At 53.6% G+C, this 19,283-nt stretch overlaps 2 protein-coding genes across 3 annotated transcripts in view; one reads left to right on the top strand and one right to left on the bottom strand.

The window, feature by feature from the left end:
• PRKCH (protein kinase C eta) overlaps positions 1-8,164 on the bottom strand; it is a 118,860-nt gene extending 110,696 nt beyond the window's left edge. The window contains exon 1 of the mRNA XM_017807686.1: positions 7,805-8,164. Coding sequence (XP_017663175.1) covers positions 7,805-8,164 — 360 coding nt within the window. The remainder of the gene's footprint in view (positions 1-7,804) is intronic.
• A 2,979-nt stretch (positions 8,165-11,143) lies between these two features.
• Positions 11,144-18,800, top strand: LOC108493704 (maestro heat-like repeat-containing protein family member 7). Of its 2 annotated transcripts, none has more exons than XM_017807413.1 (15): positions 11,144-11,993; positions 12,235-12,299; positions 12,414-13,229; positions 13,421-13,569; positions 13,847-13,994; positions 15,297-15,484; positions 15,573-15,710; positions 15,990-16,104; positions 16,276-16,413; positions 16,648-16,824; positions 16,935-17,081; positions 17,240-17,341; positions 17,738-17,840; positions 18,117-18,161; positions 18,471-18,800. In XM_017807413.1, the coding sequence occupies exons 1-15, from the start codon at positions 11,873-11,875 to the stop codon at positions 18,560-18,562; spliced, it is 2,544 nt and encodes an 847-aa protein (XP_017662902.1). In that variant the 5' UTR covers positions 11,144-11,872; the 3' UTR covers positions 18,563-18,800. The 2 variants fall into 2 exon arrangements, with proteins under 2 accessions (XP_017662902.1, XP_017662901.1); XM_017807412.1 differs by lacking the exon at positions 15,297-15,484 and adding an exon at positions 14,236-14,423.
• The last annotated feature ends 483 nt before the right edge of the window (positions 18,801-19,283 follow it).

Raw genomic sequence — 19,283 nt, 5'->3', positions numbered from 1 at the left:
GGACTGCATCCCTTCATCAGGACACAGATCACTGCTGGGTTAGAGAGCACGAGGCTTTCTGGAGATGCAGTGGGTCCCACAAAGAAAGGCAGTAGCCCAAAACTGGCAGTTGCCAGAGCAACTCTTCTGCCTGCAACCTGCCCCCTGCCCCCCACTGCAGGAGCCCCAGGAAAGAGCAGAGCAGGGAGCGGGGCCATCAGCCGGTCAGACTGCTCTGGCAGCTGTGGGATAGATCTGGCCATCGATTAGATGCCTCTGGTCTAGCACAACAAGGGCACAAGAGATCACAAGGTCAGGGTAGTGAAAAAGCAGTTTTTTCCATCACCTTGGGCCCAGGACAGACGCTGAATATCTGGAACACCAGAACTGCTGAGAAATGCTTGCTCCTGCATGGCATTGCTCTAACACAACAAGACCTGGCTTACATCTGTTCATGGTGCTGGCTCCCAAAATAAAGCAGGATGGTTTCCTCAGCAATTGACCTCCCTAAGTGATGAGAAAAACTCACGATATCAGAGCATAAAAAAGCATCATTGGCATTGCAGAAATTTAAGCAGTTTGTCTGGTTTACCCTAAGTGGCTTAGCAATGTTAATTGGATGCTTTAAGATGTGCTTTGTTTTAGATATACATTAGTTATCTTTGATATAATTATTACAAAGTAAGTCTTTCCCTCACAACCATCCAGAGATCTTGTACCAGCATAAGGGCATGGCTTGGGAGAGGAGCAACAACCTGGTGAGCTCCACCAGGACACGGTACAAGGTTCGTTATCCAGGACTCCAGCCTGGGTCACCCCACAAATAATGCAGGGGTGGAACGAGCAGTCAGAGCAAAGATTGCTCACTGTTTCGAGAAGAAATTAAGTTTGCAGCATGGTATGACATATATTAACTGCATGCATAAATGGGATGAGATCTGGGAGGCAAAAAGGTGCGATGGCTGATCCAGAATCCTTTAGAAAAGCTTCCAGTAACTCATTTCACGTGGAAATTCTTCTGTTCATCTTTTTCTCCATGGTTACACAAAAGGTCCCCGATTTTCCGATTGTATTAGCAAAGCACAATAGCTACAATCCAGCCTAAAACATCAAAGGAGCTTTGATAGTTTGTGAAGAAAGGGTGGGAGTCTTATTCACTTCACTAAGGGATATGTTTTTCATATTGAATTACCCTGCAAATCAGTAGACTTTCTAATGGCATTTCAATAGCTTAAATGGTCCCCTTGACAATCCGTTCTGCAGGGTTTATTGCCAATAATCTCAAAATGGCCAGAAACCAAATCATTACTCAGAAAATACTCCAAACAGAAAGCTTCTGACAGCCTGGGTGAAATGTGCTTTACTGAAAGACCCGTGGAAAAAGCTATATATAAACCATGAACTGAGTGAGGCAACACTGTGGGGCCCAGAGCTGGGGACAGAGCTTCCTGGGGTGCTGGGCTCACTTGTGCTGTGGTCACCCCATTGCCCCCTCCTCCTCCTCCACACACAGTCTCTCTGAAGAGAGGAGCCCCAGGGCTGGGGGCGCAGGTCTGCAAACACCCTCTCATGAGCTTCTACCATGACCAACACTGTTGAAGGCAATGTGGGCATCAGCCCTTGGCTGCCTCTTCTCCCTCTAACTGGGGCTTGCAGGTAATTCAGTGGCAACACTAGCAGCAGGAATATAAAGATATCCCTGGCATCAAAGTCAATGCCCCCATGCCAACAAACCACATCAACAAGGGCTCCATAGAATCACAGAATGGTTTGGGTTGAAATGGACCTTAAAGATCACCTCCTTCCATCCCCCAACACCATGGTCAGGGACACCTTCCACTAGACTAGTTGCTCCAAGCCCCATCCAGCCTGGCCTTGAACACTTCCAGGGATGGGGCATCCACAACTTCTTTGAGCCACCTGTGCCAATGTTTTACCACCCTCATTGTAAAAAACTTCTTCCTTATATCCAATCTAAATCTCTCCCCTTTCAGTTTAAAGCCATTACCATTTGTCCTGTTACTCAATGCCCTTGTCCAAAGTCCCTCTCCAGGTCTCTTGCAGCCCCTCTAGGTACTGGAAGGTGCTATAATGTTTTCCTGGAGCCTTCTCTTCTCCAAGCTGAAAAACCCCAACTCTCTCAGCCTGTCCTCATAGCAGAGGTGCTCCAGCCCTTTGAGCATCTTTGTGGCCTCCTCTGGACTCGCTCCAACAGGTCCATGACCACCTTTTATTGGGGGCCCCAGAGATGGATGCAGTACTCCTGTGTATCATCCCTCACATGCAGATTCACCTTGAAGTGACTGCCACTGCAGTCCCCATAAGACCATTTCCCTCTGGGTCATTGAAGCACCTGATTGCCTGGACTCTGGCCTGCCCTATCCTTCACTCTCAGGAGTCCTGCTCTTCCCCAGGCAAAGAATTCTCCCCCCCTTCAGCCACAGTCCCAGGTGAATGCACTGAGTGCCAACATCTTTGAAGGGGATAGAAACACCTAACTGCCCATATGCCCCAAACCTATGGGCCCACCAAGCTGCAAAGCCAAAGGGCCTGGGTACCCTGCAGAGGGGTTGGGTTCAGCTTTTGGCTCAGTGGATGTTCACAGTTGGGGAAAGTGATGTGGTGATCCTTGCACAGCCTATCCCACCCAAACTGCACTGAGTGAAGCATGTTCCTCTCACACACACCTCTCCAGCATTCCCACAGCCCTTCCCAACTCCAAGAACATCACAGCAACAGCTCTCAAGACACAGCTGTGGAAAAACAGACTAAGGAACTCTCTGGAGAGCCATTACCGCAGCAGGACCAGGCACCCAGGTACATGAAGGACAGACAAACCCACATCTTGCTGTGCCAACTTCAAAGGCAAGACAGGGACTCCAGTCCCACGGAGCCCTACTGGTTCCAATCACTGGAAACTGGTTCTTCTCATGCTTTGACCAAATCTTTTCAGCCAAACACAATCTCAAGCAAAATGCCTGTGTTCTCCAAGGATGCTCACAGTTGCCAGACGGGCCATTTATTGGGGAGGAGCAGGAAACAGGTCTCCAAATAGCTCAACTTCTGATGCTGAAACATGGCAGAAAGTGTGCAGCCCTTCACAACAGTCAGCTCTAGATGTTCTCATCTGCTCTGATCAGTACAACTGTTATCAGCATCACACACCCATGGATTATTTAACACCTGACAAATAGCAACAACCTTTCTTTTAGTTATTACAGCCTTTCTTTTAGGCTGCAGGGCACTCTCAGGTAGCCGTGGTGCAGGGGACTCTGCTGGCATTCTGAAGAGTCTGTTCGCAAGGCCAAAGGACAAGTGTTTGCTAAAGGAAAGAAAGAAAAGCTGAAATTACAGTAGTTTTCAAACCCATCTTACATTCTGCAGCGGGTCTTTCTCTCCACTAGTCCTACTAAACATAATAACTGCATTTCAGTAATAATAATTACAGAAACAACATAAAACTTATCAAGAAATAGGGAAGGATCTTATTTTACCAGAGCCTAGTTTGCAATTAACATGCAGCACGACCTTCACACAAATCAGAGATCTGTACTACATACATAAATGGAAATAGAAATCATATGGACAGATTAGTACTGCTTTTTATCTCAGCCTCCTGCCCTGTGGAAGGAGACACCGTTTATTCCCAGCTCTACAAGCTGCGGTCCATCTCTACAGGTAGGCATCGGCTGATGCAGACACAAAATACTGCACCACAAAATCCTCTGTCAAAAGCTATAAAGTACTTTGGCTCCTGAAGAAAGTTTTGCTCACCTGGAGAACACTCTGCAGCCAAGCAGGAGTCAAAACAAGCAGCACCTATGTCATATTTGACCTGCAGCATCCTAGCTCAGTGCCACGGTCATGATGCTCTGGAGAAGTTGCCTTTTCCTTTAACTCCTCAACTTAATGTTCAGCAAATACAATTGTACATAAACATGAGTAAAGAACAAATTTTTTTGCCTTCAGAAAGAAAAAAAATCATAGGGAAGGGTACAAGCAAAAGAGCTCAAGTGAAGGAATGCACGAGAATTATTTGTCTTAATCTCTTCCTGCACACATGAACAAATCATAACAAACTCATCAGGAAGTTGCAACGGGCTCATTAATCTTATAGCCCATCTGTTATATGATTTCCTTCAGTGTGCTCTGATGATATGCTACTTCAAGATGAAGGTTTAATTTACACTCCTTGTTAAAGTCCTGGAAATTATGACATCTCTGCCCAGAGACTAACAATTTTTACAATCACGATTAAATAATTCCCTGGTAACAATGCCATTCAGTATCTGTAAACAGTGTTTCCCCAAGGTTAAAAATTACTTTAGCTACGACATAAAACTCATAGGAATAATCCTATGTATTGTAAACATCCACCCTTTCAGCTACACTCAGTACTCCAACTTATTTATGTTGTTTCACTGACCTACGACTGCTTCCTACGCTGCACTCAGAGGCAGTTAAAGAAGAGATAATAACTTTCAAAGATGCATTTACCTGCCGAGTAAAAAGATCTTAGCACATGCTAGTGCAAAACTAAATGCTTTAAAAGGCAAGTTTCAACCCTGATGTAAATCATAGCATAAGAGCTTTCGGATAGCAGCCAGTTTAGCTCTCTCCTGCCCTGCACCTGGTCATGCGCACCTGTGTGAAATGCTACCATTCAGGTTTGCACAATTTCACACCCACACAGGCAAATGCCTCCCAGAGAGAACATGGCACCGGAGAGATTGCTCTCAGTTTGGACTACACTAAAGCATGCTGAAGGCTAGATGGCATTTATTTGACAATATTAATAAAAACTACTGTGCCGCAACTTGACAAGTAAACATAAGAAATGGGAAACAGAGAAGGATCTTGAAGTTAATAAGATCTTGGATGTCTGATCAGTGGAAACTTAGTCAAGTGTGTTTAACAATTAATATACAAGTTAGAAAATATCCAGACTGTGCTCATATGTTTACTAGAAAGACTTCAGAAAACAACTAAAATAGTTGGGAGAAAAAGGGTAACCTTTGAAGAATCTCTGAAACATGGATTTTAATGCAAACCATGAACAGAGAACTCTGTCCCTGACCCAGTGGTATGACTCAGGTGTATCAGCATTACTGATGAGACAGCTCATGTCCATACATTTACTCATCTGCATAAGTGTTCAGGGCCATAATTGCAGTGAGGTACCTGTAAGTCATCTGGGAAGCACCAATGCTTACACACCACCTGCTCCTCCTTGCCTCTCACTGACATTTCCTACAGATCTCACAAGAGTTGGTGACCAAGTTACAACTAATCATTCCTTTTTTTTTCAGCAGAAGAAAACTCATGTGTATAAACAGAGCAGCATGAGCCCGAGAACCCTCACTAAAACTTTCAGGCCAGAATGTGAGCTGAGGGACTGCACAGGTAATTCCCAGGCAGCTTCAATCTGTGGAGGAGAGCTCAGGGAGCAGAGGCAGCAAACTGCCCTGCCCTGTTTGGCTGTTATCAGTTATTTGGAGATTCCCAACATACTGTTATCTTTGTCTCTGAAAAGTAAACATAAAAGTTCTATTTCAAATCAAAATCAAAAATCGTGCACAGCCAAGGAAGCATAAACCAGGTTAAATGTTGGGGATTCACCAATTTTCCCCACATTTTATTCACTCATTCCTCGGCTATCTGTGCTTTTGTTTTGGGGATGGAAAAGGGCAGAAATTAAGGTGTCGCAAATAATCTACAGCACCTTGTGGTATTTTGTATTGTGCCAGCAGTTCGTGGACCCTGGGTTAGTAGAAACCAGCATTTCCTATCCTTCTCATACACAAACACCCGTGACAGCCTTGCTGCATTTATCAAGATATATTCAATTATCAGGGCAAGATGCTGTTCCCTGTCATCATGTGACCCTGGCTGCACGCTATGCAAGAGGCTAAAAAAGCAAATCACAAGGGAGGGGAGAGGAGAAAAGGAACAGAAGACAACACTTGTTCACTCCCCAGTAAATCCACATCAGCTGTAATTTCCAGACATTAACTAGAAAGGAGAGCAGCTCTTAGTCTCTGTGTACGTGCCGAGATATAACATCAGTTTAGATCAGTCTAATTCAAAAAACTTGCCAATTTTTCAACGCATTGCACCCATCAGCTCACAGGTACAGGAGTTCATAAAACACATGTCTATCCAGCAAGGCTTAGAAACTTTTCCCTCACCAAAGACCAGATGACTATTTCAGACTGCATCAGCCCTAAAAATCAGCACCGCAGGATGGATGAAATGAAAGAAACAGCACATGAAATGAAAGAAATGTGCATGCATCCATATTGGAGCAATATGATGACAGATATTTTAGTCATGGGAATAAGGACACCACCTCTGCAGCACAGCAGTCCAATCCCACATGTAGCCAGCCTCAGCACAACCACAATTCCAGCATCCCAAGAGGACAGGGCCTCACTCAACAGCAAAGAGGAAACACCCCCAGCAAAGCAAACATGAAGAAAACCCTCAAAACCACAGCTCACTCTCTTGAGCTCACTCCTTTGCCTTGTCTGCAGGGCTCTGGGCCATATGTATAGCTGCTTTAGCACAAGTCCCACCAGCAGTTTCTCTCCAGGTAGCCTGGCAAGCTGGGCACGCACCCACTGAGCAAACCCCCAGTAACTCTGCTCTGCCTGAGGCGACACCTCAGCTCAGCCATTGGAGCTAAGCCGGGGCCCTTCTGTCCCACACTCAGTTGCAGCACTGACTGTGTCAGAGACAACACCTTCAGGACATCAACTTCAAGCCTATCCATAGGGTACCTGAGCACTCCATAATAAACAACAAAAATAGCATCAATCTACACCTATCCATCAATCACTCTAAGCACCCCAAAGGTGAAGCATCATACTTCAGCCACAGACCCTGGCTGAGAGCAGAAAGCACCACTGATCTCCTTGTGATAGGATCAAGATGTCAATCTGTTCTCTACACTCTCAGCTCTCCTTCCTCCCCATCTGATTTATTCTGCTGGTTACCTGACTGCACACGCTGAGCTTCTTGGCCTCAAAATGTTGACATTAGCTTAGCCTCAAAAATTCTCATCTCTTCTGCAACTTCTCCGAAGAAATGCCTTTTCCCCCCTAAATCTCATAAGCAAACTACTGTCTGGATCAACACAATCACTTGCTCCTCCTTTACAGTCCTGGAAACAAAGGTGCAACTTTAGAGCCTGTACTATTTCTCTGACATCACGACTAAGGCATAAAGGAGGTTCTCCGGACTGGATGCAAGTGACATTGACTTGGAAATAACCTAGAACTAGCTCTAAGTGAAACTGTCTTCACCCAGAACAACACTGTACAGAACAGACACAAGGCTACTCCTGACATTCCGGTAAGAAGTCCCAGAAATTCGCAGGCACACAGCAAACTCTTGTGCAAGCATGTGGAGAGCTGAGCAGAAACACGACCCCAGCTATCCAAGTCTCCATGTACTCTCTGGGTGCTAAGCGAGAGGAGGAATGGACACCTTCCTCTCAGTTATCTATTCCAAGTCTTCTGGTAGTCTACAAAGAGGACAGACTGTTCCAGCGGCTGCACCCTCCAGCTACCACACCTGAGACATTTTGCTCTTAGGGTCCCCAAATGCATCAGCTGCAGCAGCAGCCTAAGCCAACCTAAAGCAGAGGGGCACAAAGAGGTGCGGGAAGGAACAGCCCTGTGTCCATGCAGACACACACACAGCGCGCGGCTGCGGCACAGGCAGGCGAGGACAAGCCCCAGCTCTGCGAGTCCCCTTCCGGCGTCTCCATTCATTGCGAGAGGAGTCCGGCTCAGCTTCTCCCCCACAGAAAGCGGCCACTCACCCAGCCCTCGAAGCTGTCGCTGGGGCCGGCGGAGCGCAGGAGGTCCTGGAAGGGCAAGGTGCAGTTGGCCACGAAGTCATCGTAGCCGATGGGGGTGTCGTGGAAGACGGAGAGCTCGATCTGATGGCCGTCGGAGACCGTGGCCGAGAACTCCTCGTTGTAGGTGGGTTTGTTGGTCTTCTGCTTGGTGCTGGTCTGCCCCACGCGCACCTGGTCCACGCTGACGGTGACATAGGGATCCAGGAGTTGGTAGCCCTTGCGGAAGAGCGAGTGCCGGAGGGACCAGCGGGTGGGCTGCAGCCCCACCGCCTCCCCGATGCGCACCTTCAGGTCGCCGTTGAACTTCATGGCTCCGGACATGCCCGCCCCGCCGGGAGCCCGGAGCACAGCCACAGCGCTCTCCCGCCCGGACACGCACCCAGCCTCTCCTGCCGGGCCGGCAGCAGCCCCGCCGCACCTCCTCAAGGGGCCGGGCGGCGGCACCGCGCCCGCCCCCGGGCCATGCCGGAGCTGCGGAACCGCCGCGCACCGCCCGCCTCCCGCAGCCGCTCCACCGCCCGGCCCGGCCTCCTCCTGCCCAGGAGGCTCGGTTGGGTTGGGTTGGGCTGGGCGGGGCGGGGCTGAGCTCGGCCGGGCTGTGCTCGGCTCGGGGACACCTGGGCGTGGGGCGGTGCCGGGCGGGGAGGAGTCGCGAAGCCGCGCCGCGGGGGCGGGCCCGGGTTGGGGACGGGCGGTCGCACGGCTCGGCTCGGCTCGGCTCGGCTCGGCTCGGCTCGGCTCGGCTTGCTCCCGTCTCGCCCCGCTTTAGCCCAGGCCCGGCCGGCAGGAGCCGCTGCCCAGCCCCGAGAAGCGCGGCGGGGACACACAGCCGCTGACAAGGCCGGGACAAACCTCCGCCCCGCCCGCCGGGCTCCAAAGCCGCCGCTCCACATCTCCCGGCGAGGGCTGAGCCTGCCCCTGCTCCGACCTGCGGCATCTCGGCGCCTGCACGGCCAGAGCAGCGACCCAGGGCAGCGCTGCCCCAGCCGCCCGCACGGAGGAGGACATCGAGATGGGCTGGGTTTACCTTGGAATCTTTATTGGAACAGCTCTGCCGGTTGGGCATTAATTGCAGCGGATTAACGCTTTTGGCACTGGCGTGCAGGCTTTGTTTTGGGGTGTGTTTCTTGGGAGCTTTGATCGCACTTTCTTAATAAAGTTGGAATGAAAAGGTTTTTAACTGCTTTCCAAAGTTCACAGCAAAATGGGGTGACTGGGTAGCGAACAAGAAAATCCTGCTTTCCCTGTGGCACTGTTTGGCTGACATCGTCCCAGTGAGGTTGCACTGCCTAGGATGTGGTCCTTTGAACAACCCCAGCGCAGCTGGATGGTGCCGAGGCTGGCTGAGAGCTTGCAGCCTTTTTTGAGGGTGTGTTTCTTTCCTCGTTTCTTTTCTTGTACTTTTCCAGACCACTCTTCTCATCTCAACCCTTCATCTTTCCCATTCTAGCCATGCCAGAGCAGACTGCCCCTGGTTTTCCACCCCCTTTCTTCCTTGCCCCCTTGCCCATGCTTTTTTCTTCTTCCAGAGCTCCAAGTTTTGCGGGAGCACCAAGCCAAGGCTCATTCCAGCCTCGGGAAGAGCAGGGGGCTTCCCATTGCCTCCACTAGAGAGAGCAGGTGCAACAGCTTCAGTAATGTCATCATTCCTCACAGGGAAGCAGGTTTTCTGACAGAAAACCTGGTAGAGTCTGAAATCAGATTTCTGACATGCCTTCTTCTGAGGCTTCTAAGTTCCTTGATCTCTCCCTATTAGCCAGAGAAAAGAAGTGTGGAAGACTTTTTGGAGCTCGGATAGGACAGCTCACCCTGGAGAGGAACACGGGCTTCACCTTAGAAATTGCATAACTGTACAAAATCCAGCCACCACACACTCGGGGATCTTGTGTCCAGCAATGACCAGCTCCAGACCTTTTAACAGCTTGTATGGCCAAGTAAACACAGAGTACTCCTTTCTCATCAAACACTCGAAGATTTAGTTATTTGAGGGTTTTTGGATGGGGTGGAGTGCGGGGGAGTGGACATTGATGTTCCTTCTGAAAAGCATTCTAGCATGAGCTGTGATCATTCTGGGGAGTTTTATTTTCTCTCCTTTGAATCTTCATACCTTCTTGGCTTCCTCCAACCCACAGCAGCGAGCTGGTCCAAAAGAAACATTTCTTTTTGTCATCTAGGTATCTGCTCTCACTTCCATGTCTTGATTCACCACTCTGCTGCTTTCATGACACCCTCAAATAAAAAAGTCCCCTATCTCCCTTCTCAAGAGCATCACTAGTTGTCACTTGGCACTTTCAGCCTCTCTCTCCTTCTTACTTAGAGCTGTCCCTTGGAGCTGTCCACATGAACCAGGGCAGAATCCACCCTGACCACCAAGGCCAACCCACAGTTCTTAGAAGACTTCACCTGGACTCCCTCATGGCTGCAGGCAAGATTTGAAGACAGCTTGAACTTTAAAGCACACACCTGAGTGTCCACAGGATGAGTCGGAAGGCCTTAGAAAGGCTGGAGCACTCACTCTCTCAACTCCAAATCATCCAATAGAGATTTGACTTTGCTTAGAGCCCTTCAAAGGCTTTCCCGGCCAGTCAGCTCTCTGCAGCAGAAGGAAGATTAGTGTTTTTGCCATATCCTCCCTTGTTTGGGGTGCTTTTGGAACACTGAGGGAACTTTTGTTCCTTGAGAGTTTTTATCCTTTAGCAGAATTATTTTATTCTTTTCCCTTAATAGAAAACTGTTTGCAAACCAAACAACCATGCCCAGTTTTTTTGCTTCTGTTTAGTTTTTGAAATTGACTCTCAATGGACCATGTGAAGGCAAAGGAGTTGCGGGTTTGAGAGGGGAAGCAAACTTCCAAATCTTTGATGTTCTCAGGTCCTCCCAATTCAGTTAAACTGGGAAGTTTGCCACTTCTTTCAACTGCCTGTGTTGAGTAATGGGAAGTAATGCTTTCCTGAATTTAGGTTTATTAAAGGCCAGATTCTTCTGTGCCTTCCCAGCAAAGATGATTTTGTGCTGCAGGTAATCACTTCCGTGAAGAAATCGATCCAGCAAGGAGCCACAGCTTCTGCCTTCTGACAGATGCCAAGCCTTGCCAGCAGTTGCTGCAGCAGCTCCTCCCAACAGCCCCTTGCAAGAGCACAGCCATGAATGCCTGTTGGCTTTGGCTGCCCTGTGGCAGGGAAGTCCCCAGGGGCACAGGTGTTTGGGGCAGGAGACGGGCACCATCCCTGCCAGAACTCGGGGCAGCGGCACAGGAGGGGAGTGTTTGCTGCCTTTTGCAGCCGTTCCTAAAATTCACGTCCAGCTGTGTCAGATGCTTTAGGGAATGCACTCATTCCAACCTGGGGCAGGCTGGCCAGGCTAGGGGAAGCCCCAGGGCACATGTCCGTGTGTCACAGGGCCCTTTGTGACATGGTGGCCATTGTCAATGGGATGGGACAGGGCAGTGTGTCCAAGGGCCCTTTGTGACACGCCCTGATATAGGTGTTTGGCGGCAACGCAGCCACGCCACAGTGCTCGGAGCACGCGTCTGGTCAGGACAGGACTGAGCGGTGCTGTGAGGAGTCTCCTCGCAGCCAACTCATTCGTCACTGATCCGAAGCATTTCCGAGAGTTCTTTTTATAGCAAGTTCCCTCGAGGCCGGACCACGGGAGTTGGTGACCCAGAGCTTTTCTGAGGCATCCCCGCTCCCTGTGGGCGTGGCCCTCGAGGCCAGGCCACAGGTCTGGTGACCCAGAACTTTTCTGGGCATCACCAGTCCCTGTGGAAGGTGCCCTTGAGGCCAGACCACGGGACTTGGTCACCTGCAGTCCCTGTGGAAGTTGCTCTCGAGGCCAGACCACGGGACTTGGTCACCTGCAGTCCCTGTGGAAGTTGCCCTCGAGGCCAGAACACCCAACTTTGTGATCTGGAGTTTTTCCCGGGCATCCCCACTCACTGTGGAAGGTGCCCTTGAAGACACTCTGTAAGACTTGGCGACCAGGGTCTTTTCCAAGGCGTCTCTCGTACCCTCAAGGTCAACGTGTGGGATGGCGGGGAGACGCTCCGGCCTGCGCAGGCTGCTCAGGCCAAAGAGGAAGAGAGAAGGCCCTGGGGCTGCCTCAGCACAGCAACCTGAGGAGATGCAGCACTTCCAGGCCCTGCAACAGGGTGAGTGCTGGAGCTGGGCCACAGGGCTGCTGGCTGCAGCCAACTTGGCCCCTTCCCATCCCCTGTGGACACACTCAGGGAAAGGGAGGGAGGAAGAGGGGCCAAGGCTCACCTCCCCAGCACTTGTGCTCCATCCACTGGGCACCCCAGGGCCGTCCCTGCCTCTGGAGCGCAGGGCTGGGCTGTGTTCCCTGACCTCTCCTGCAGCCCCTCAGCTCTGCCTGCACTCGCTCTTTGACAGATCCAGGCCAGAACCGGACAGAGGAGCAGGACCACCCCCGTGGCTGCTTTCGCAGAGCAGTTCAGGTACCTGCAGCCATCCCCACCTGGGCTGGGCCTGCTGTCACTGCTCAGCCTGGCACCGCTGCTGGATCACTCTGTCCGACTTCTCTCTCTTCCCTGCCTTTTGTTCTCCTGCAGAGGTTTCTGAAATTCATGGGAATTCGGCGCAGAACATCCAGGACCACACCACCTGAGGTTCTGGCAGAGCCTGACACCAGGACAACTGAGATTGAGGAGAAGCCTGATGTCAGCACTGTGCCAATTAATCACATGGAAACCTCCGACACTGCTGTAACTGAGGACATGGCTAACCCTGACACCGCACTGGCCAATCTCACTGTGAAGGATGACATCGAACTGTCTCATTACACAGCAAAGCCTGACACCAGTTTGGCTGATGACACAAGTGGCTCTGACACTGCAGCGACTGATGTCATGGCCAAGGCTGACGTGGCGCCGATGCCCACTGATGGGACTTCAAACTCCGAAGGGGCACCAATGGGCAGCACAGCAAAGCCTGACACCGCTTTGGCTGATGACAGAACTGGCACAGACAATGATCTCTTGGCCAAGGCTGACATTGCACCGATGCCGATCGACGGCACATCAAACTCTCATGGGACACCAATGGGCGGCACAGCAAAGCCTGACACCGCTTTGTCTGATGACAGAACCAGCTCCGACACTGATATCGTGGCACGAGCTGACATCACACCGATGCCGACTGATGGCACATCAAGCTCAGCCACGGCACCAATGGATGACACAGCAAAGCCTGAGACTGCGTTGACCCTCGACACAATCAACGCTCAAACTGAACCAACTGATCTCATGGCAGAGGGTGACGCCACGACTGAGAGCATCGGAAACGATGACAGCAACCCCACTCAGAGTGTCATCGATGCTCCCAATCTGGACTTTTTAGTGGAGAAAGGTGTCTCCAGTCGGAAGAAAGTAAGCAGTCCTTGGCCAGGGCTCAAGTGCTGCAGGGGGCTTGAGGTCCCTCAAGCTGGGTCTACTGGGCCCCCTAAGCCTTTAAGGCTGCACTCTGTGGTGAGAAGAGAAGCACTTCTTGGGGGAAGCTGGGCAACTTGCTCACTCTGACAACTCTCCAACTCTCCCACTCTCCCCCACTCCCTGTTCAGGTGCCGGCCATCGTGAGGTACATCCACCAGTGCCTCACCTTCCACGTGTCTCCAGATGTCAGGCAGCACATTGACATCCGCAGCCTCGCTGACACAAACCCTCATGAGGTTGTGATGACTCTCCTGCGCTGTGCCCCAGCGTGTGACAGGTACAGGGCCCAGCTGCCTTGCTGGCTCAGGGATCACCAACCCTTACAACCCATCACCCTCTAGAGCCTGTCCCACCTGCTCTGCCAGAGAGATGGAGAGTTCCAGGAAACTCTGGTCCCTCCATTTCCCAGCCCTGGCCTGTCAGCCCCTGATCCTGCAGCCATGTGCCCTCCGTGCCCCTCAAGGCACTTTGGCTCTGTCACCTGGGCCCCCAGAGCTGCCCAGGCCATGGTGCTGTGGCTGTGACCCCCCTGATGCAGAGCTCTGATTCCACAGAGCTGCTGCAGTGATGTGGAGCAGCATCGCCTCCTCAGGAACAACAGTGGAGAAGGTGCTGCCAACACTGCTCGAAGTGATGGAGGACTGGCCAGTGCACACCGTGTCCACCTGTGATGGCGACGACACAGACATCTTTGCCCTGGCTGTGAGTTTCAGGATCTGGCCTTTGCTCCTCCCCAGGTTGCCTCTCCAGCGACTCTCCATCCTCCGCCACCACTGCATCTCCCTGCCTCAGGCATTGGGCTGCAAATCCATCTGAGGGGCAGGTTCAGGGACACCAGGCTGGCTGCTCTCCCTGTCTCTCCCCTGGCCTCTCCCTTCCATGCTCTGGCCCTGCCACATGGACGTCTCGCACTGAGCGCTGTCTCTGTGTCATTTTATTGCAGGCAACCTTGGCACTCTGGCTGATCATCCAGGAGCCCGAGTGCCAAGATGCTGTCGTCAATTATGCACCCCATCTTCTAGTGGCACTGCTCTTCCAAATTTTCATGAGCACAGAGCAGATGCCAGAGGACGTCAACACTTTCTGGAGGGGATGCCAGGAGGAACATGGCCTTCCCAGCAACCCCAACAGGTGCTCCATCCCAGTCCTCTATCCCTCCCATGCCCTTGGGACTGGGGCCAGGGCTCCCAGTATGACCTGGCCTTTGCTCTGCACACAGGTTTGCAGTACAGACCCTGAAGGCCCTGCTCTGCCGCCTGCACTGGGAGAATGAGGTGGTGGCCATTGAANCCTCGCTGACACAAACCCTCATGAGGTTGTGATGACTCTCCTGCGCTGTGCCCCAGCGTGTGACAGGTACAGGGCCCAGCTGCCTTGCTGGCTCAGGGATCACCAACCCTTACAACCCATCACCCTGTAGAACCTGTCCCACCTGGTCTGCCAGAGAGATGGAGAGTTCCAGGAAACTCTGGTCCCTCCATTTCCCAGCCCTGGCCTGTCAGCCCCTGATCATGCAGCCATATGCCCTTCCTGCCTCTGAAGGCACTTTGGCTCTGTCACCTGGGCCCCCAGAGCTGCCCAGGCCATGGTGCTGTGGCTGAGACACCCCTGATGCAGAGCTCTGACTCCACAGAGCTGCTGCAGTGATGTGGAGCAGCATCGCCTCCTCGGGAACAACAGTGGAGAAGGTGCTGCCAACACTGCTCGAAGTGATGGAGGACTGGCCAGTGCACAGCATGTCCACCTCTGATGGCAACGACACAGACATCTTTGCCCTGGCTGTGAGTTTCTGGAATTGGCCTTTGCTCCTCCCCAGGTCACCTTCCCCACCACTGCATCTCCCTGCCTCAGGCATTGGGCATTGCAAATCCATCTGAGGGGCAGGTTCAGGGACACCAGGCTGCCTGCTCCCCCTGGCTCTCCCCTGGCCTCTCCCTCCCACACTTGGGCCCTGCCACATGGATATCTTGCACTGAGCGCTGTCTCTGTGTGGTTTTCTTGCAGGCAACTCTGGCACTGTGGCTGATCATCCAGGAGCCCAAGTGCCAAGAAGCCCTGATGAGTTATGCCCCACAGTTCCTCGTGGCTCTGCTTTTCCAAATTTTTATGAGCACAGAGCAGATGCCAGAAGACGTCAACACTTTCTGGAGAGGATGCCAGGAGCAATATGGCCTTCTCAGCAACCCCAGCAGGTGCTCCATCCCAGTCGTCTATTCCTCCCATGCCCTTGGGGCTGGGGCCAGGGCTCCCAGTATGACCTGGCCTTTGCTCTGCACACAGGTTTGCAGTACAGACCCTGAAGGCCCTGCTCTGCCGCCTGCACTGGGAGAATGAGGTGGTGGCCGTTGAACGGAAGTGTGGCTGGGAGACACTGCTGTGCTGGGACACCCACCACTATGCAGTGGGGCTGCTGGCCAGGTGAGACACCCTTCTCCCCACTGCCTCTGTTGTCTCTCCTCTTGGCACTGGGCATCCCACACAGCCCCTGTGGGCATGGGCCAGAGCACCTTGACATCAAGGGATGGCTGAGCAGATTGGAAAATGCTGTGGGAGGCGGTTGCACAGGAGGAGCTACCTCCCAAAACATCCCTGTTCTGTCCAGGGCTGGTGGGAAAAATCTAGGCCGCTGTGAGACAGTTCTTGGAGAGCTTTGCCCACCCAGCTCAGGCTCGATGGCTCTGTTTTTCCTCCTGACAGGGAGATGCGCGGTGTCTTGGTCCCCTTCCATTCCCAGATGACAATCCACCTGCTTGGGCTGCTCAGCAGGGACCAGCCTCGCTGGGAGCTCCCTGCCCTGGCCTTCCTTGTTGAGGTGAGCCTGATGGCGAGTGCTGCCTCGCCCGCCTGCCTCCCCCTCTCTGCCTCCTCACAGCCGCAGCTGCCCGGGACGGTGCCTGCACCCTGTGCTGCTGCCTGGGCCCAGCCCTGGGCAGCTCCAGGCTCCTGCCACCCGGGCACCCCTTCACTGATCTCTGCCTTCCAGCTCCTGGACTATCTGGATGGGAGAGAGTGTCATGACAGGGTCCTGCCCATCCTGTCAAGGAACCTGCAGAGCCAGTGCCCAGACAGGCGTCGCCTGGCACTCAGAGGCCTCCTGGTTCTCAGTGTGGATCCCTCGATGGTGAGAAGGGGACACCTGGCTGAAGCCACACTAGCAGCCTGGGGCTGGGGAACGCAGGTGCTTGGTCTTGGCTGGACTTTGGGAGCTGTGGCTGCTGCTCCCAGCTCTCCTGCCTCCCTGTGCAGCTGCCCAGGCCCTGTGGGACAGGCCTTTGGCCTCTGGGCTTTGTGGGGTTGCACCACCAGAGAGCTGTTGGTGGGGCAGCTTCACAGCACAGCACTGTGTTCCACACAGGCTGAAAGCATCTGCAGCCTGGCTGAAAGCCTCCTGGAGCTGCTGCATCATGAAGACGGAGAGCTGGTCGGGATGACCCTCTCTGTGTTCCTCAATGTGCTCCGGGACGAAGACCTTCAGGCATTCAGCTCTGCTGCCCCGAAGCTGGCTGAGGCACTGCGGCCTCTCTTTGACAATGTAAGGCTCTGGTGCTGCCATGAAACGTTTTGCCCTGTGGATTTTCAGGCCTCTGCCTGGTGGGCCTGGAGCAGCCAATGCTGAGGTCTTTTTCTCTTCTTCTACACCAGGACAACAGCCATGTGCAGCTGCTCTCCATTCGTCTCTTCCGAGAAATGATGGAGTTTCTGGCAGAAGAGGGACAAAAGACACTGGTGCAGCAGAGCCTGGTGCCGCTGTTCTTCCGCTGCCATGACGAGAAACAGTGCGTGGCAGAGGTGAGCACTTGTGGGCTCTGGTGTCCCCGTGGCAGGGGGCTCGGCTGCCTCTTGTCCTGGTGCCTCGTGGGCTCCAGCCTCTTCCTGGCCTTGTCTCAGGGATGCAGGTGCTGTGCCCTGGGCTGTGGTGCAATATCTTGGTCTCTGCTGCTCTGCAGGCCTCTCGGGAAACACTCCTTTGTGCTGCAAGTTTCCTGAAGAGAAGGGATCTTGAGCAGCTGCTGAGGAAACAGCAGCACTTTGAGTTCTGCGATTGCCTGGTAAGGACCACCCCGAAGGCCCAGCCCCAGGCTGGACAACCTGCAGCCCCTGATGTGCAGTGTGTGGGGCTGGCCCTGTGCCCCTGCCCACTGCTGCACCCAGCTGTGGGACACCAGCCTGTACCCCACACGCTGCTCCCTTCCCCGGTCGTGTGGGCTCTTCTCCAGGCTCTGCTGCCCCTGAGCCAGGGGGCTGCTGGAGCCCCAGCCCAGCTGGGCTGTGGGGCAGGGTGGCCCCGTGGCTCCCCACAGGCAACTCTGCTCCCTCCAAAGCCCGACACCACTGGGCCTCAGGGCTGTGCGGGCAGGGGAGGCCAGTGCTGGGAGCAGGCAGCGCCCGGCCAAGGGGCAGAGCCTCATCCAACCCTTCCCTCTGTGCCCTGCTGTTCTCTCCAGATGGACAAGGATGTCAGCCGAAGGGACGAGCACCTGCGCCAGGCCTTGCCCTACCTGCAGAGCCCACAGCAGCCCCTGCGAGATGTGGCCGTCAGGTTCATGGGTGAGCCACAAGCCCGCGGTCCCTCCCTCCCCACTGCATCTTGGCTCCAGCCCCGGCTGCTCCAGAGGCAGCAGGATGGGGCCCAGAGATATGCTGTGAAACTCTGAGTGCCCTGGCAGCTGCTGCTGCCCTCTGCCAGCTGCACCCTTGGGTTTCCCGATGCGGGAATGCCCCGGGCTCAGCCCTGCCAGGCCAGGTGTGGCCGTGTGGCTGGGCTGGCAGCGCCGCTGGGGTGGAGCTGTGCCGCTGGGGCCCTGACACACTCTCTGTTCCCAGGGGTCGCCGCCTGGCACATGAAAGACCTGCAGCCCATCATGAAGGGTGAGTGAGGACAGCGGGCTCTCACTGGGGGCTGGTGGGGAGGAGCACAGACCCTGGGCACGGAACTGCAATCCCTGCCCCGCCTGCGAGGGACTTTGCTCCCTGCATGGACGAGCTGCACTGTGGGCAGAGCAGGGGCATATTTCAGGGGCACAGGGGGCATCAAGGGCCGGCACCTTCCCGCTCATCCTGTTGGCCCCTTCTCCCTCCTGGCCATGGCAAATCTGGCTGGGATGGCCTTTCAGGAGGGGCTCCTTGAGTCCCTGCACATCCGGGCTGTGACCTTGGCTCCATTCCTCTCTCTTCCAGCCCTTGAAGTCATGACTGAAGATGACTGCCCCTCCTCCTCCACCATGCGGACTGCAGTCTTGTCTGCTTTTCGATGGGCAGTAACAAAGTAATCCTCTCCACCGACACAAGCAGCGTCCCTCCAACAGCACCGAAAGAGCAAGGGACGAGTCAGCTTCTCAGCGCAGCTGGAGCTGCAGCTGATGCTGGGCCCAACTGAGCCAGCCGGCAAGGCCAGGCAGCTCCTGGCCCGCCCATCCTTATGGACAGCTCCTTCCCTTCCCCTTCCCCTTCCTCTTCCCCTTCCTTTTCCCCTTCCCCTTCCCTTTCCCTTTCTCCTTAGGTTAAGAAGGTTCAGCCCTCCCCTTCCCCTTTGGTTAATAAACATTCGCTTTCTCCCCCTGAGATGCATCATTGTGGAACTCAAACAGCACAAACCCTCAGCCCTGCAGCTCACGGGCCCACTCCTGCCTTGCTTTTGCCCCTTGTGTCATGGGCACACACACACAGGGACAAGGGCACTTCAGCCTGCAAAGGACCCTGTCCGGAAGGGCCACTTCCACAACATTAAGTGCACTTCAAGATCTTGCTGGACACACTGAAGGCCACTAGTCTGAACCTGCAAGACACACTGCGAGCAATAGGAGCTCGAGCTGGCGTTCCTGTTCTCAGAGAACTGGAAGGAATTCAGCCTTGCCAGGCTTTCTTAGGTGTGTGCTGGCATTCCCCAAGAAAACTACAGATTTGGGTCATCCCTCTGGAGGCAAGGAGCTTACTTCTTAAGGAAAGTGCTGAGGTAACTACAAATGTCTCCCTCTGGCTCTCGGTGCTCCT

The sequence above is a fragment of the Lepidothrix coronata genome, unplaced genomic scaffold, assembly GCF_001604755.1.
Source record: "Lepidothrix coronata isolate B3197 unplaced genomic scaffold, Lepidothrix_coronata-1.0 Scaffold19, whole genome shotgun sequence".
Taxonomy (NCBI): Eukaryota; Metazoa; Chordata; class Aves; order Passeriformes; family Pipridae; genus Lepidothrix; species Lepidothrix coronata.
The sequence above is the reverse complement of the archived record's forward strand: the minus strand, read 5'-3'. Positions and strand labels throughout refer to the sequence as shown.

Bases quoted from the DNA above. Each gene is read 5' to 3' on its own strand.
- LOC108493704 (XM_017807413.1), top strand. From the start codon at position 11,873: ATGGCGGGGAGACGCTCCGGCCTGCGCAGGCTGCTCAGGCCAAAGAGG. The intron at 15,711-15,989 runs GTGAGACACCCT...TCCTCCTGACAG, and splicing joins GCAGTGGGGCTGCTGGCCAG to GGAGATGCGCGGTGTCTTGG. The intron at 16,825-16,934 runs GTAAGGCTCTGG...CTTCTACACCAG, and splicing joins TGCGGCCTCTCTTTGACAAT to GACAACAGCCATGTGCAGCT.